The 16,686-nt window shown below is 44.2% G+C and overlaps 1 protein-coding gene across 1 annotated transcript in view; it reads right to left on the bottom strand.

Moving 5' to 3' along the window:
- The window catches only part of ITGBL1 (integrin subunit beta like 1), a 172,281-nt gene that overhangs the window by 18,690 nt on the left and 136,905 nt on the right, over positions 1–16,686 (bottom strand). The window contains exon 8 of the mRNA XM_056862142.1: positions 375–491. Within this exon, the coding sequence (XP_056718120.1) occupies positions 375–491 (117 nt within the window). The remainder of the gene's footprint in view (positions 1–374; positions 492–16,686) is intronic.

Genomic DNA, 16,686 nt, shown 5'->3' with positions numbered 1-16,686 from the left:
TTCACCAGATTAGAGTCCAGGGTCATCACACAGAGGCAGGCAATGGCAAATTACCACAGTTTGTCTCTGGCCTGAGACTTTTTTAAAAAATAAATATTTTATTTATTTTATATAAAGGGTACAAAAGGGGGGAAAGGGGGACAGGTAAGTAAATGGTAAATCCGTCTGCGGATAGAACAAGAATCTGTGGATAGAACAAGAAACCCTCTGGCCTGAGACTTGATAGCACATTATATGCACATTCACTGTGCATGTGTATTCGACAGTTGTTGGAGAGTAAGAGTGTATGAACACAGTAGCTTCATTTAGGAATACTGCCTTCTAAAATGAATGGAAAGCATGAATGGTGCATGGCACCTGTAAAGATAACATACCACCACAAACGTGGCCATCTAGGTCCTCACACTGCCGGTTGTCACACTCGCAGATTTTACCATATATTCTGGAATCTCCTGGCGGGAAACAAGCGCACTGGCCACATTCACATTTCCCTGAAAAGAATAATTACTGGTTAGAATTGCACAGAATTATCAAGGTCAAATAGTCATTAGCAGTGTAAGGATCAAACCAATAAACAAAAATAAACATAAATGAAACAGCCAGCATCCAGCAAAGTTTGAAGCCTTCCTCCATCCTAAGGAGCTTTCCTACAACTTAAGCGTCTCTTCTGTGGGCAGAAAAACCAATTAAACTGGGGAAAGCCTCCTTCCGACGGAGACCTGGCAAATGCCCTGAATGAATGAGATCCATATGTACATTAACTAGCCTTTTAGACTTCATGAAAGTTATGGGAAACATGGTAACTCTATAATATAAATAAACCATTCTGTGTTAGCTACTTGAACGTCTTCATCTAATGTAACATTGTACAACCCCATATCACGATTGAAGTATAACATTATCTTTTGTCAACCTATATGAATATTGTGAAAAAAATTAAAGAAATGCTACCCATTGTAAATTCTGAGCAGCTTGACAGAAAGGGGACATTACAAACAAAGTCAGTTTGATATTTGAACACTTGTTTTGCAGACATCCAGTCAACCCTAGTTGGGTAGGAAATACGCTCTACTATCTTCCCCTTAGAACTTTCCATCAGAATATGTCTTGGGAAGATCATAGACATGGAGCTGGACATGTTTTCTAGAGCAGGCTTGTCCAACCCCATGGCTATGAATGTGGCCCAACACAAAATCGTAAACTTATTTAAAACATTATGAATCAGCGATCATTAATGTTAGTGTATTTTATGTGTGGCCCAAGACCATTCTTCTTCCAATGTGGCCCAGGGAAGCCAAAAGATTGGACACCCCCGATCTAGAGGCTGAAGCATTTCTTGTTGAACCCAAAGTAAAGTTGAACCTGATTTTCTCAATGCTTTCTTTCCCTTCTTAAGAGGAAGAAATGCACTCCAATGTCCCTGGCGATGTTCTTCATCTTTTTTTTTTTTTAAAGTGCCCCAAACCCTTTCCTTGACAACAGACAGCTTGTTTGACAGGTAGACCAAAAAAAAACCCCTTAGTCGCACCACATAGAACTAAATTTTAGGTCACTTCATAAAAGTGACTGGCACATTGGGCCGAAGAAATCCAACAAACAACGAAACGGGGAGAGCAAATTCTCAGGACTCAGCGTGAGATAATTTCAGTCGCCGCACTCTTTTATCAAATGTGTCTGCCGCAGAAATAACAGCAAGCCTGCTCTCGGTGGCCTTCTCCTCTTGCCTCGCATTGTGACAACCACACTTTCAATGCGAACTTGATCATTTGAGTAATTAGAGGCTCCCATAAAGCTGAGAAGGGATCAACACTTCACCAACGCACTCTTCCCTTGGCTAGGATAAGAGGTTTCCCATAGCAACCCAGTGGCAGAGGGGCAAAACAAAAACCCCTAACACCAGAAAGATGCTAAATTGTCTTCAAAGGCACAAAGCATATAGACACAATTATTTCAGGATGATGATTGTCTGCGTCTTTGGCAAGGATATCAGTACAGATTACAATGGAAGCAATTCAGTGGGACTTCCGCCACTTGGTAGTGAGAGCCTTGATACTGAGAGGATACCCTTCGCAGGATCCAACCATGACTATGTGCACAGAATCCAGCTTTGGCATTTTTAACAGTACATTTGGATGTTCTGTTTTTGCTCTACTGCCAATGTAATTTCTAGCCACCGTGATTTTCTCTCTCCTTGTCCCCTCACTTTTTGTAAATCTGCATTTGGGACCGCAATATGCAGAGCAGTTCTTCTTTCTGCTTGGTCAGTACACCAAAGAATGCAGGTGGCTCAGCAAAAATCCAGTTTCTTTGTGGCTCTCAGTTCATAGCATCCTGTCACATAAGTGAATTGCAGGGTTTATTCTTTAAGGGGGTAAGAAAGAAAAAAATGCTGTTGAAGCAATAACCGAAATGGTTATTGTTATTTTTCCTGTTGGTGCATGCAATGTGATTTGATCCCATTTATTTTCTAGGTAAAAACATTTGTGCAAGCTAATTGGCGGGTGGGGGAAGCAAAGCTGAATGCACACCAGAATGTGCATCCAATTGTGGATAGCTGTCATATTATTGTGGATAATACCGTATTATTGTCAATGGAATGTGCAGTCAGAACCATCAACAACTTTTTAACATATCTGCATCAGCCCACAGCTTAGGGTTGCCAGCTCCAGGTTGGGAAATACCTGGAGATTTTTGGGAGGAGCCTGAGGAGGGCGGGGTTTGCAGAGGGAAAGGACTTCAATGCCATAGAGTTCAATGGCCAAAGCGGCCATTTTCTCCTGGTGAACTGATCTCTATCTGCTGGAGATCAGTTGCAATAGAAGGAGATCTCACTTTCTCACATTCTCAGTGACCTGTAACCATCTTGTCGGCAAAAACAACAATATGAAAAGAAATCGGAGGAACTGGAGAAAGCAGATTCACTCCCTTCCCTCCCAGTATCAGTGACCCATGGCAGTTAAGATTGCTAAGCAGAAATCAGATTGCATCATGCATACAGCTGGCATGGCACATACAGTTAGCGTTTACCCTAGCTGCCTTTGAAACCCGAAGAAGAAGAAGAAGAAGAGGAGGAGGAGGAGGAGGAGTTGGTTTTTATAGGTAAGACAAAGATTATAACTTTGGGTCTCAAGTATGCTGAAACATTAATCAGGTCTCTTTCACTGTAGAAGAAGAGTTGGTCTTTATATGCTGACTTTCCCTACCACTTAAGGAAGAATCAAACCGGCTTTCAATCACCATCCCTTCCCCTCCCCACAACAGACACCCTGCGAGGTAGGTGAGGCTGAGAGAGCTCTAAGAGAGCTGTGACTAGCTCAAGGTCACCCAGCTGGCTTCATGTGTAGCAGTGGGGAAACCAATCCAGTTCACCAGGTTAGCCTCAGCCACTCATATGGAGGAATGGGGAATCAAACCTGGTTCTCCAGATTAGAGTCCACCACTCCAAACCACCACTCTTAACCACTCCATCAGGCTGGCTCTTAACCACTACACTGTGCTGTAGCCTGCAAGGCAGGGTGGAGAAAACCCATATTGTTTATTTTAGGAATCAGCAGCTTTCAGGGCTCAACGTTTGTCTGAGACATGCATTTGTAAGGAATGTGGTCTTGGAAACCTCTCCCCAGAAAATTGAACTCTTACTTTTTTTAAAAAAAAAATTGACATCTTTACCACTGGGCACCTGCAACAGCCACTCAGAATCTATTACAAAATGTCAGTGATGAAATACTGAGGCTCTAAATAGCTAGATTCAAGTCCAGTAGCACCTTAGAGACCAACAAGATCTAACTTGAGAACCAGCGTGGTGTCGTGGTTAAGAGCGGTGGTTTGGAGTGGCGTACTCTAATCCGGAGAACCAGGTTTGATTCCCCACTCCTACACATGAGCGGAGGAGGCTAATCTGGTGAACTGGATTTGTTTCCCCACTCCTACACACGAAGCAAGCTGGGTGACCTTGGGCCACTCACAGTTCTCTCTGAACTCTCTCAGCTCCACCTACCTCACATGGTGCCTGTTGTGGGGAGGGGAAGATGATTATAAGATGGTTTGAGTCTCACTTAAGTGGCAGAGAAAGTCGGCATATAAAACCCAACTCCTCCTCCTCCTCCTCCTCCTCCTTCTTCCTGTTCTACTACTAAGCAACATGGCTACCCTCAGAAACTATCTCAAGGCTCTGAATGGTTCTCAGTGACAATAAGCCAAAGTTTTGTTTATCATGGAACAGAACGCACCTCTCTCTCAATCCTAGTGTACTTGTATTTCTAAAGTACACAAAAATTAGATCCCAAACTGTGACCATCAGAACAAATGTACCAAGCATTAAAAAGAAAACCACACACAGAGAGAATGCTAAAATTTCCAAGTAGAATTTCATTGCTGCAGAAAAACCCTTGCACTCCCTAGCTAGGCAACGCTATTATTTCTATGCACTTATGTTTCAACTTGATTACAGAGTAGGTAAAAAGTCAGTAAGGACGGTGGCATTCAGTCCCCTTTATTGTATGCACTACACGATACAATTATGCTGCCATTCACTATTGTCCAGTAGACTTTTTTTAAAAAGTTGCCAAAATACCCTCATATTGAATGCCTTAATGTTGAATATTATCTTATACAAACTGCCAGCACCATTAATTACAAGTATTTGAACCAATTTCCAGATGCCTACAGAGGATAATGGAAGCTTCTTGTTACATGGTTAGCCTGACTTAAGTACGGTGTGACAGAACTATGGTATGTAATTTTATAGGGATTGCTGCCCCCTTTTTATTGCCTGTGAAATGCCAAAGTGAACATGAACAATAAAAAGTGTTTCTGCCGAAACACCGTAATTTCCTTTACCTTTCCATAAAGCACACATTTTCTCCCCTCATTTGATTCTCAATTTGTACCTTCTCAAGTGCAGCAAAGAATGGGGAATTTGGTTTTACATAAAGCACTTGGGGTCAAATTACAGCATTAGTCTATTGATCTGGACTACATATCCAAGTGTGTTTCCACAGTAACAGGGTAATTTGCAATTTTGAGCATATCCTTATTTTACCCCAATTTTTACAAATCAGTTACTAAAACAAAGGCTATTCATTGAGTGGAGGGGGAGGCAAGGGAGAGAGAAGTTCTCTGCCTGCCTACCTGCCTGTCAGCTGGCTTCCCCACGCCCATATGCTCCGCCTGTGGCCACCAATCCCTAGGGTTGCCAACCTCCAGGTACTAGCTGGAGATCTCCTGCTATTACAACTGATCTCTAGCCGATAGATATCGTGCCTACAATAGCTGGAGATCTGCTATTACAATTGATCTCTAGCCGACAGAGATCAGTTCACCTGGAGAAAACGGCCGCTTTGGCAATTGGACTTTATGGCATTGAAGTCCCTCCCTTCCCCAAACCCTGCTCTCTTCAGGCTCCGCCCCAAAAATCTGCCGGTGGCGAAGAGGGACCTGCCAACCCTAGAAGAAGATCACAAATCTCTATCAGTATGTAAAAGGTAAATTGAGTGAGGGTACGGCCACAGTTCAGACTGGGGTTGTATAGGAAGGGGAGAAGGAATTTAATCCTTCCACCCCTACTTGGTTTTGCTAATCGAAACCAAGCTCCCCATGCTGTTACTAGAACCTTAAAGGAAAAAAGACAGGTCCTTTAAAAAAACCATTGTTTCCTGCCTTCTAAATGATACGTAAGGGTGAGCGTTGTTGTTTGGCCACTCTGTTGTTCTTTATTCACTACCTACATAACAACAGGCTAACCATGTATTGATTCTAAATGATATGAGGAGTCCAAGGAATGAAACCAAACTGAAGGGTTAAATCTCTTCTCTTCCTTGCCTTGTGGACCCAATCTGACTTGTGACCGTGTGGGCACACACTATACCTTTTACTGTCTGGCAGAGATCCGTGATCTTTGTCAAATCTGTTTGCGTCCCAAGGTAAGGCTTGGGCAGACTACTCTGTGAGGAGCTGGCAAGCAGGTGGTCTGTCTTACATCGGGGTTTTAAGGTTTGATGTCTTTTTTGCTCCTTTTCAAGCTCAACCTACACCGATGTGGTGTCCTAGCTTACAATCTTATCCTCATGCTGTAGCGCTCGGCAGGAGTAAAGTTTGCTTCCATGGAGACAAAGTCCCAAAATCATTTATGAGCTTTTATTCTGACGTACTCCTACTGTGTGAGAGTGGGAGTTCAACCTATGTAAGTCACTGAGGGGGGGGAAATCTTGAAAAAAATAAAATAAAATCATAGCTTGCTACGCAGAATAGAAGTGGGAGGGAGGGGACAAATTATTCTCAGCAGTGTAGGCTACATGGAAATAACATCCTGCAATCTATAAGCCCGACTGTGTCTGTTAGTAGGAAAAGATTAAAATTTAAAATGTTCAGAATGTTCATGACAACACGCCCAAAGTAAATAGAAGAATGCCCTGACCTGGGTGGCCCAGGCTGACCTGATCTCCTCAGATCTTAGAAGCGAAATAGGGTTGGCCCTGGTTAGTATGTGGATGGGAGACCTCCAAAGAAGTCCAGGGCAGCTACAAAGAGGCAGACAATGGCAAACCACATCTGTTGTCTCATGCCTTGAAAACCCTGTGGGGTCCCCATAAGCCAGCTGCAACTTGTTGGCACATTAAGAATAAACGTGGCTGTGGCTCAGTGGTAGAACATCTGCTCGGCATGCAGAAGGTTCCAGGTTCAATCCACAGCAGCTCCAGTTGAAAGAACCAGGCAGTCGGTGATGCAAAAGACCTCTGCCTGAGACCCTGGAGAGCCGGTGCCAGTCTGAGTAGACAGTATTGACTTTGATGGACCAAGGGTCTGATTCAGTAGAAGGCAACTTCATGTGTTCATGTGTTCATGTGATCTAGGTATAAGTGTAGATATATAAACACAGCATCCTATAGGAGGATTAAAAAGTATGGCAAGTATGACTTAATGGCTCATCAGACTAAACACAGACCACCAGCCACATATAATGGTCCATCTTAGGTTCACCGATCCTCCTGTGAGCCACTGGCTTGGGACGCCAAGTGTGAGCATGCGTTTATATGCAAAACACATTATAGGCTACAGCACAGGGCTTTTCGGCTGCATTCAGTGTGGTTGAATGCAAATTGTGCAGGCCTATTGTAGGCTAAGGCCCTAATCTATATGATACGGTTTACCATGTTCCAAGAGGGTGACATGATCAGGTTCGCAATCCTGAAATCTGCACAGCATGATGTAAAGGACTTTTAAAAAAATCCGTCAGAATGTGTTTCCCCTCGCTCAGAGCTCTGAAGGATTCTTATCCCATAAAGACATTGCTAGCTTTCTACTGGAAACTCTGTGTGTGTGTGTGTGTGTGTGTGTGTGTAAAGTGCCATCAAGTTGCAGCCGACTTATGGCGACCCCTTTTTGGGGTTTTCATGGCAAGAGACTAACAGAGGTGGTTTGCCAGTGCCTTCCTCTGCACAGCAACCCTGGTATTCCTTGGTGGTCTCCCATCCAAATACTAACCAGGGCCGACCCTGCTTAGCTTCTGAGATCTGACGAGATCAGGCTAGCCTGGGCCATCCAGCTCAGGGACTATAAACTGTAGGTAAAGGTAAAGGTAGTCCCCTGTGCAAGCACCGGGTCATTCCTGACCCATGGGGTGATGTCACATCCTGACGTTTACTAGGCAGACTATGTTTACGGGGTGGTTTGCCAGTGCCTTCCCCAGTCATCTCCTTTTACCCCCCCAGCACCAGTAAATTACAGGTGAACCACTGAAGGTGGGAAGAGGCTGTGGCTCAGCCATAGAGCATGTGCTAGGCATGCAGAAGGGTCCAAATTCAATCACTGGCATCTCCAATTAAAAATATCAGGTAGAAGACAATGAGAAAGACCTCAACCTGAGACCTTGGAGAGTTGCTGCCAATCTGTGTAAGCACTATTGACCTCAATGGACCAGCGGTCTGATTCAGTACAAGGCAGCTTCACAGAGACAGATAGATAGTCTCCATTCTTTCAGATGGTTTGGAATCAGAACTCAGTGGCTGAATGATAACAATAGCCTGGTTCCCTTGGAACATAATGCAAGCATTCAATATGCCACCCACTAAAAAGAGCACATGGAATCATCACAGAATTCTTGAGACAGATTCTTGAAGTGGCAAGCTACCAACTCATCACACCAAATGCACGTGTTAATCCCTCTGCATGAAGAAATACAACACATGAAAACAGAAATTTTCCCCATAGTGAGTTGATCATCTAGACCAGGCTTACGTTATACATGGTCCTGTGAATCTAAGCCAAAGGAAACCTTTACATTTTGAGGTGAACTCGGAGGATCCTGCTGAAGTGAAACATCTCCAGAGATGTTGACAGAATCCAAAAGTATATTGCCAAGGTTTAGCAGAATGTCTTGGGGGTAAGAATTCACACGGTTCTTACACCGATTTTTTCTCTTTCTGCTTTAAAACCAAGAACAACAAACAAAACCTTTCCAGCTTGGACAGCTTGAAAGTAATAAATTTCTGTTACATCCATATGAGTCTTCCCAGGCAACCTCTAAGGAGCTGTAAAAACTTAGGGCTTTCCTCTCTGGTAGATGCTTCTTGACAGGGGTTCTTCAGAAGGGCTTTGTCTCCAACACATTGTCTCCGAACATTTATGGCTCTAAACAGCTTTCATCCAGCACGCTTGAGATAGACAGCGCTGCTTTTCTCTATTACATCACTAAGCAAAGAAGAATCATACAGCCAAGGCCAGCTGCTCCCAGGAGAAAATTTGCAGCTGCATGGAAAATCTGATGTCTCTTTTGGGCTTGGAGGAAAAATTCCTTCTGTGCGGAAGTGCAGTCATTTCTAATCAGTGAAGAACATTAGGGTTTCAAATCTGGTTTGCTACAGCTACAAAACACTTGAATCTAGCCAGACGTTAACAGACAAAGGAGAACAAGATACGTTTGTTGTGTTCACCGCCATATGCAAATTGGTGTGTTTTTTAGATTTTAGCAATTAACTCCCCTCATTTTCCATGGCTAAGGAAAGGGGGAATCTGTTGGAAAGTGGGAATGAGGTGGCAGGTTGGACCTTACAATTGCAGAGGCCTTTGACTTACGTCATTCAATGTCTAATGGGACCCAAGCTTTCACTCTGAGACTTTGCATGCATAAGGGCTTAAAGCTATAGTCTAATGGGAAGGCCAGGTGGCAAGTCATCTTCCTACGTATTTAGGGTTGCCAACCTCCAGGTAATAGCTGGAGATCTCCTGCTATTACAGCTGATCTCCAGCCGATAGAGATCAGTTCACCTGGAGAAAATGGCTGCTTTGGCAATTGGACTCTACGGCATTGAAGTCCCTCCCCTCCCCAAACCCTGCCCACCTCAAGCTCCCACCCAAAAACCTCCCGCCGGTGGCAAAGAGGGACCTGGCAACCCTATAGGTACCTGGGTGAAGAACATACTCTTTTTGGAGACTAAGGATTATGTTTAATGTTAGGAATGAATTGTTGTGGTAACAGGTGGGTTATTTTTCCTGGAATGTTTCTTCATGTGGGTAGGATTTATTGGCTGAATCTGGCTATTACTATGAGTTAATTGGTTGGGCACGGCAGTTCACTAATTGCCTGCTGGGTTCTTTTCACCACAATTTTTGGCAGGAGCAAAGCATGGGAGTGGGAAAAATATAATCACAACAGGAAGCAAGAGTAACTGCCCAGGAGGGCCATCTCAGCTGAATCAGTGTTTTGCGAGGCCCTCCCAGAGCTCTACCAAATCATGAGTTGTTTCGCTGTTCAAGGGAGACAAGATCTGGTACAGCTAACAAAGTTGTCAGGAGCTGCAGTAAGGTACATCTGCTATTGCCTAGGGGAAATATTAGCCACCTAATTATCTACTGGTCTCCCCACACTTTCAATGGGACCAAGAACACAGTGGTCATTTTACGAGGAGGAGGAGGAGGAACAAGGAAGAAGGGGAAGAAGGAAGAAGAGGAGTTGGTTTTTATGTGCCGACTTCCTCTGGGCACTTTCACACATGCTGAATAATGCACTTTGAATCCACTTTCAATGCACTTTAGTGATCATTTGCAAATTTATGTATTTATTTGTTGCATTTCTATCCTGCCCTTCCTGGAAAGCCAGGCTCAGAGCAGGTCACAATAAATAATGGCTTTTGCCATTTTACACAGTAAAATCCAGCTGCAAAGTGCACTGAAAGTGGATTCAAAGTGCATTATTCAGCATGTGTGAAAGCACCCTTAACCTTTTAAGGAGAATCAAACCAGCTTACAATCACCTTCCCTTCCTCTCCCCACAACCGACACCTTGTGAGGTAGGTGGGGCTGAGAGGTCAGAGAGAACTGTGACTAGCCCAAGGTCACCCAGCTGGCTTCATGTGTAGGAGTAGGGAAACCAACCCAGTTCATCAGATTAGAGTCCTCTGCTCATGTGGAGGAGTGGTGAATCAAAACCGGTTCTCCAGATTAGAATTCACCACTCTTAACCACTACATCACACTGTATTTGCCTCTTTATTCCCCTGAGCTCTGCTCTGTGTGCTTTATAGAGGACTGTTGTTCTAACAGGAAGAGATGGTGGAGGGAGAGTCTTTCAACTGCACAAGCCACTGTGATCATGTGCTGAGTTCAGAAAGATGATCCAGCACAGTGTCTGGAGTAGATGCAAGGTTTTGCTCTCACTATAACCCCCCCTCACGCGCGCGCACACAAGACAGTGGTTTTATTTTATGGCAGCTATTCACATATAGAAGTAGGTAGTGTTGGGGGCTCTGTCACTTGCTGAAGAAATCCAAGGTTTTCCCTCTCTCAACAATGTCTCAAATTGAAACCCCTTTACTTTATGCCACAGAATTTAAGAAAACCAGAGAGAACTAAGCCAGCCTCTCCCTTCATCTGCATAGCCCCATCTCGTGACCCATTGCTTGGTATTCTGAAATGTGTTGGAATCTTTTAAGACTTTGAAGAATGTAACAAAGAGAGAAAGTGTTGAATTGCCCATTGGTGTGTACATAGACACTGAAGAAACGTCCACAGAATGTCCCAATGCTATTTATTACTCAGCTAGTCAAAATCATGGAACAATAGCCCATCACAGGTTTTATGTCCTCATGAGCAACAGAATCTCCATCCATTGAAACAGACAAACTTTGGTATTTGAGAAATGTGAGTCTTATTAAGAAACATTTTGGCCAGGGGTGTCCAATCTTTTGGCTTCCCTGGGCCACATTGGAAGAAGAATGGTCTTGGGCTACACATAGAATACACTAACATAACACTAACATAATGTTTTAAGTAAGTTTACAATTTTGTGTTGGGCCACATTCATAGCCATCCTGGGCCGCATGTGGCCCAGGGGCAGCAGGTTGGACAAGCCTGATTTAGGCTGTCAGAGAGTGTTAAAAGAGGTGATACCTTTGCACAACCAAGCTGAGTGCTGTTTACTGGCCAAGTCCTCTTCTTGAGCTTTTGTCCTTAATCATGTGAATCAACGAGACTTCTAAGTAAGCATATTCCAGTTTTTATTGACAATAAATAAATAAGGAAGCTTTGAAACCTCTGTTGTAGTAGGTGGGGGGAATTAAGGAGGTTATGAATGAAATCAAACTGTTATGCAGTCTTCATTATAGTGGGTTGTGACTAGCACCCAGCCACAGTTTATAGCTTAATTGCACAAATGGCATATGGTAACTGTGACACACTGGTAGGGAAGAACAACCTTTCTCTCAGATAATCAACTGAGCAGAGCTCTCTGAATCCCCAAACCAAGCTTCAGAAGCATGATGCGCTCCTGTAGAATCTTCTTTTCAACATTTCGCCCTTCCTCTGATTTTTTTTTTAAACTGGCATAAAGCCACTGCTGCTGAGCTGTGCCATTAGTTTGATTTTTAGACTGTTAGTTTGTTGACATCTGCTATCACCCCCATCAAGACGGCATGTGTGTTCCATCTGCGTGCTCTCAGGAACACCTGTTTTAGAGGTGACAATCCCTGCAGGCTGCAACTGTTCCACTATATTGCCCTCCAGGGGATTTCTATGGAGCTCCACAAAAAAGGACCTTAGAAGACTAGATGTTCTGCATTATAACCCTTCTTTTGGATTTCATCATCCTCTCAATTGTGCTTTGGAAGAACGGCTTTATAAATCAGCTCAGTATGACACCTGAGCATATTAGCCACTGGTGGAATGTAACCCTTTTCATAGTCTTTGAGTGGGAGGCAGAGGGAATGAGGTATGGGAACGTACTGCTTTTCCCGGCTCCCTGATTTAAAACTAAACTGGTAATGGAGAGGGAAAGTCCCTGGAAGTGTACAGTGGAAATGCAGCATGTTAAGGCCATGCCCCTGGTGCCGAGCATTGTGTGGCTCCCAGAGATACAACACACCAAATGAGCTCATCAAGGATCTCTCCAACACAGGTTCACCTAGACAAAATAATAAGAGAACAGTCGAAGCACTTGTAGACCTGAGAAAGTCATTCTGATGAGGACGCGTGCCACATAATACATGGAACAGGCTGGTGAATGAAAGCAGAGAGATGAAAGATCATACTAGAAAGACAGGAACAAGAAAAGACAGATGTTTCTGATTAAAAGGTATCCTTCGGGTTGCCAGGTCCCTCTTTGCCACTGGCTGAAGGTTTTTGCGGTAGAGCCTGAGGAGGGTGAGGTTTGGAGAGGGGAGGGACTTCAATGCCATAGAGTCCAATTATCAAAGCAGCCATTTTCTCCAGGTGAACTAATCTCTATCGGCTGGAGATCAGTTGTAATAGCAAGAGATCTCCAGCTACTACCTGGAGGTTGGCAACCCTAAATATCACAGCTAATATTGGTCAGGTTGTTCTTCCTACTCTTTCCTTTCTTCTGTTCACTGCTGAGAGTGTTGGAATATGAGACTGCACATGGCAAGCAGATGGCAAGCAGATGTAAAAGATCTATGTGACAGCCAGGTGATTGGTGGTGTCACATGACAGCTCAATGACTGAGCAGAAAAACTGGCTTGTACTGGACTGAGCTAGATAGTCCTGGAGACAAGGCAGCCAACAGGTGATTGGCTGAGAGACTATGCCAGATATGTATATAGGTGTGTTATATATGTATTGGGTTGTGGGTTGTGGAGAGTTGATGACCAAGCGGAGCATTCTGTCACTGTGAATAAAAGAGCACTTTTGTACTACGTGCTGAGTCTTCTGTGCTTACTCGCCTGTAGAGCTGCAACGCTTTCTAACATACGACAACAGGGTTATGGGCCCAGAACAGCTCAACTGCGCTACATCCTGGAGGTTCTGAGCAGAGGTACTATCTGTGGAACAAGGGCTGTAGTGAGCAGAAGGCGAGTGGATGTCTGAGGTTGAGTCAGACGGAGCAGAGGAGGTGCCCAGCAGGTCTGTCAGCAGCAGTGCGTCTGAGGCGGAGGAGGAGAGCGACACGGAGCAGGAGCAGCAGGGAGCGGGAGAAATTATGGCTCAAGCTGCAATGTCCTTGCTTGTGGAGAAGCTCACTTCTACCAACTACAATGTGTGGGCGTTACGAATGCAACACTACCTTAAAAGAGAGGCACTGTGGATTTATGTCTCCAACCCACCGGATCCTGAGACGCCGCAGGACGTGGTGAAAGATGAAAAGGCACTGGCAAGCATAGTGCTGAGCGTGGCTGACGACCAGCTTGTCCATGTGACGGGAGCTTTGAAAGCGAAAGCAGCCTGGAACTCATTATCTCAGGTCTACGTCCAAAAAACAGCTGGCTCTTTGATAGCCATAACGAGGCGTTTGTACAGAACTTTTCTTTTGCCGTCAGTTCCTGTGAGAAACCATATAAATGAACTGACTGAATGTTTCCAAATGCTGGAGCAGAGGGGGAAGACTCTACCGGAGGATGATAAAGTTTATATACTCCTGAGCTCTCTGTCTGAGCAGTATAACATGCTAATTACAGCTCTGGAGTCGGTTGAAATTGATAAACTAACTTTACAGTATGTTATTGGAAGAATTTTGGAACATGAAAAGAGATTGCTTGCAAGAAATCCTGAGAAGCCTGCCAAGCCGGAGGGAAACCTGCCAAGCCAGGAGACGCGGAGGTTTGCCGGCGGAGAAAGGAATGCGGAGCAGAGAAAGCCGGGTGATTTACAGCAGCACGTGGCTCTGAGGGTCAGACGTTGCTACATCTGCAAGGCTACAAATCACTTAAAGCGTGACTGCCCAGAAGCAAGGAAGAAAAGCCGAAGGGACCAGTCGTCACGTGAGTTTGTGAGCGGTCAGAAGGCATCATTGGTGCTGACTGAGCACAGTGACACAGCCGGTGTCTGGATTTTAGACTCTGGTGCGTCACAGACCATTTGCCGGCATCAGGAACTTTTAAAAGACACACGGGACTCAAGTTTGCCGCACGTAAGCCTCGCTGATGGAAGGAATTCTGAGGTGACACGTGAGGGGAGTGTGTGGTTCCCAGCTTTGAACTATACATTTAAAAAGGTGCTATGTGTCCCTGAACTAGAGAATAATTTGCTAAGTGTAAGTGCCCTTGACAGGGCTGGATATACTGTAACATTTACAGACAAGGCTTGTAAGATATCCAAAGGAGGGAAAGTGCTTCTTACAGGGAAAATGTGTAATAATGTGTATGTGGTAGAAAATAGGCATGTGGAGGCAAAGATGATAACTAATAAGAGCCCCCATGACAATTGCATACATCTGCTACATAGAAGGTTGGCTCATGCAAATTATGAGACCATAAAGAAAACGCTAGCCTTACTGGGGAAGGAAAAAGTTAAAGAGTGTGGGAACTACCTGGATTGTGAGGTATGCAAAAGTTCCAAATCTAAGGCTTACCCAGTGGCTAAGCATAGTGAGAGACTCTCAGACACTGCATTAGAGGTAGTGCATGCAGATGTAATAGGCCCCTACAGGGAGAGTCACTCAGGTAACCATTACGCGTTGATTCTGGTGGATGATTGCACCAGATTCTCCTGGGTGTATCCTTTGAAAAAGAAGTCACAGGTGTTTGAAACATTTAAGTATTGGGCCAAAAGAGTGCAGAAACAACTTAAATGTACCTTGGATTCTCTCCAAACAGATTTTGGGGGAGAATTCATGTCAAATGAGTTTAAGAAATGGTTAGAGGTGCAAGGTGTGAGGCACAGAGTTGCCAACGTGGCGGTGCCAGCAGAAAATGGTGTTGCTGAGCGACATGGGGGAATGCTACAAACAAAAATGTATTCCATGTTGCAGGATGCAGGGTTGCCAATGACATACTGGGCAGAAGCAATAAAGGCCGCCTCCTATGTTTCCAACAGGATCTGGACCAGGTCCATACAAGACATACCTTATAGGGTTTTGTACCAGAGGGATCCTAGCTTAGGTTACCTCAGAGTGTTTGGTACAAAAGCCTGGGTTGATGTGCCAATATCCAAGAGAAGGAAAGGAGGAGCGAGAGCTAAAAAACTAACCTTCCTTGGGTATCAGTCTGGCATGAAATCATACAGGTTTGCTGATGAACATAATTCTCTCAGCTACAGCAGAGCTGCGAATTTTTGTGAGGGTAATAACTGGGCCAGAATTCATGGACAGGAGGAGCCAAAAGAAATTGGGCTACCATTGACAGATCTCTCACAGGATGCAGATGGGGTGAAGCAGGAGGGGTCTCCTCAAAGGGCTTCATCGCCAAGGGCTGAAGAGGGGAGACAGATTCCTAGGGTGTCAAGCAGGAGCACTAAAGGAATTCCCCCGGAGAGGTATGGTTTTGAGACCACTGATGTAAATCATGTACAAGTCAAAGAACCAAAGAGCTTTCAGGAGGTAATGGCTTTGGAAAGCAGGGAAAAAGAGGCCTGGCTAGAAGCCATGCAAACTGAGTTTGATTCCCTGAAAGAGAATAAGGTATTCTCTGTAACAAAACTGCCAGCTCAAAGAAAAGCCATAGGGTGCAGATGGCTTTACAAAGTCAAACAGTGTCCAGAAGGGAAGATACTCCGTAAGGCCAGGCTTGTGGCTAAGGGTTATTCCCAAGTTGAAGGGCAAGACTTTGATGAATTATTTGCTCCCACTGTGAAGGCTGATACTATAAGAGCTGCATTGTGTAAAGCTGTCAGAGATAACATGTTAGTGCACCATTTTGATTTCACCACTGCATATCTGAATGCAACAATAAGTGAAGAAATATATATGGAGCAGATCCCTGGGTTTGAATGCAAGGGTAAACAAGGAGTATTAAAATTGCATAAGGCTCTGTATGGATTAAAGCAGAGTGCACGTGCATGGTCCCAATGCATTAGTGAAGCATTGGCAAATCTTGGGTTTAAGCAAGGTGTTGCTGATCCTTGTATGTTTACCAAATGTGTAAAGGGCTCTGACTGTGTTGTATTTTTATATGTTGATGATCTTTGTTTGTTGTGTCATACAAAAGAACAACTAAACTGGTTTAAGGAGGCAACTGGAAAACTGTTTAAAATGAAGCATCTTGGTGACATTCAAAATTATCTGGGGGTAGAAATTACCAGGAACCCAGAAGGATATTTTGAATTGTGCCAGGAGAAAAAGATTGAACAGCTCCTAGAAAAATTTAAAATGACAGAGGCCAAAAGCACTGAGACTCCCATGACAACAGGGTATGTGAAAGAGGTGGATGATAAGGTATTCCATGATAAAAATCAATACCAATCGTTGGTGGGTTCATTGTTATATCTGTCATGTTGGACAAGACCAGACATTTGTATGGCAGTA

This window comes from Euleptes europaea, chromosome 16, assembly GCF_029931775.1.
Source record: "Euleptes europaea isolate rEulEur1 chromosome 16, rEulEur1.hap1, whole genome shotgun sequence".
Lineage (NCBI taxonomy): Eukaryota > Metazoa > Chordata > Lepidosauria > Squamata > Sphaerodactylidae > Euleptes > Euleptes europaea.
This window is presented reverse-complemented; position numbering and strand designations above follow the sequence as displayed.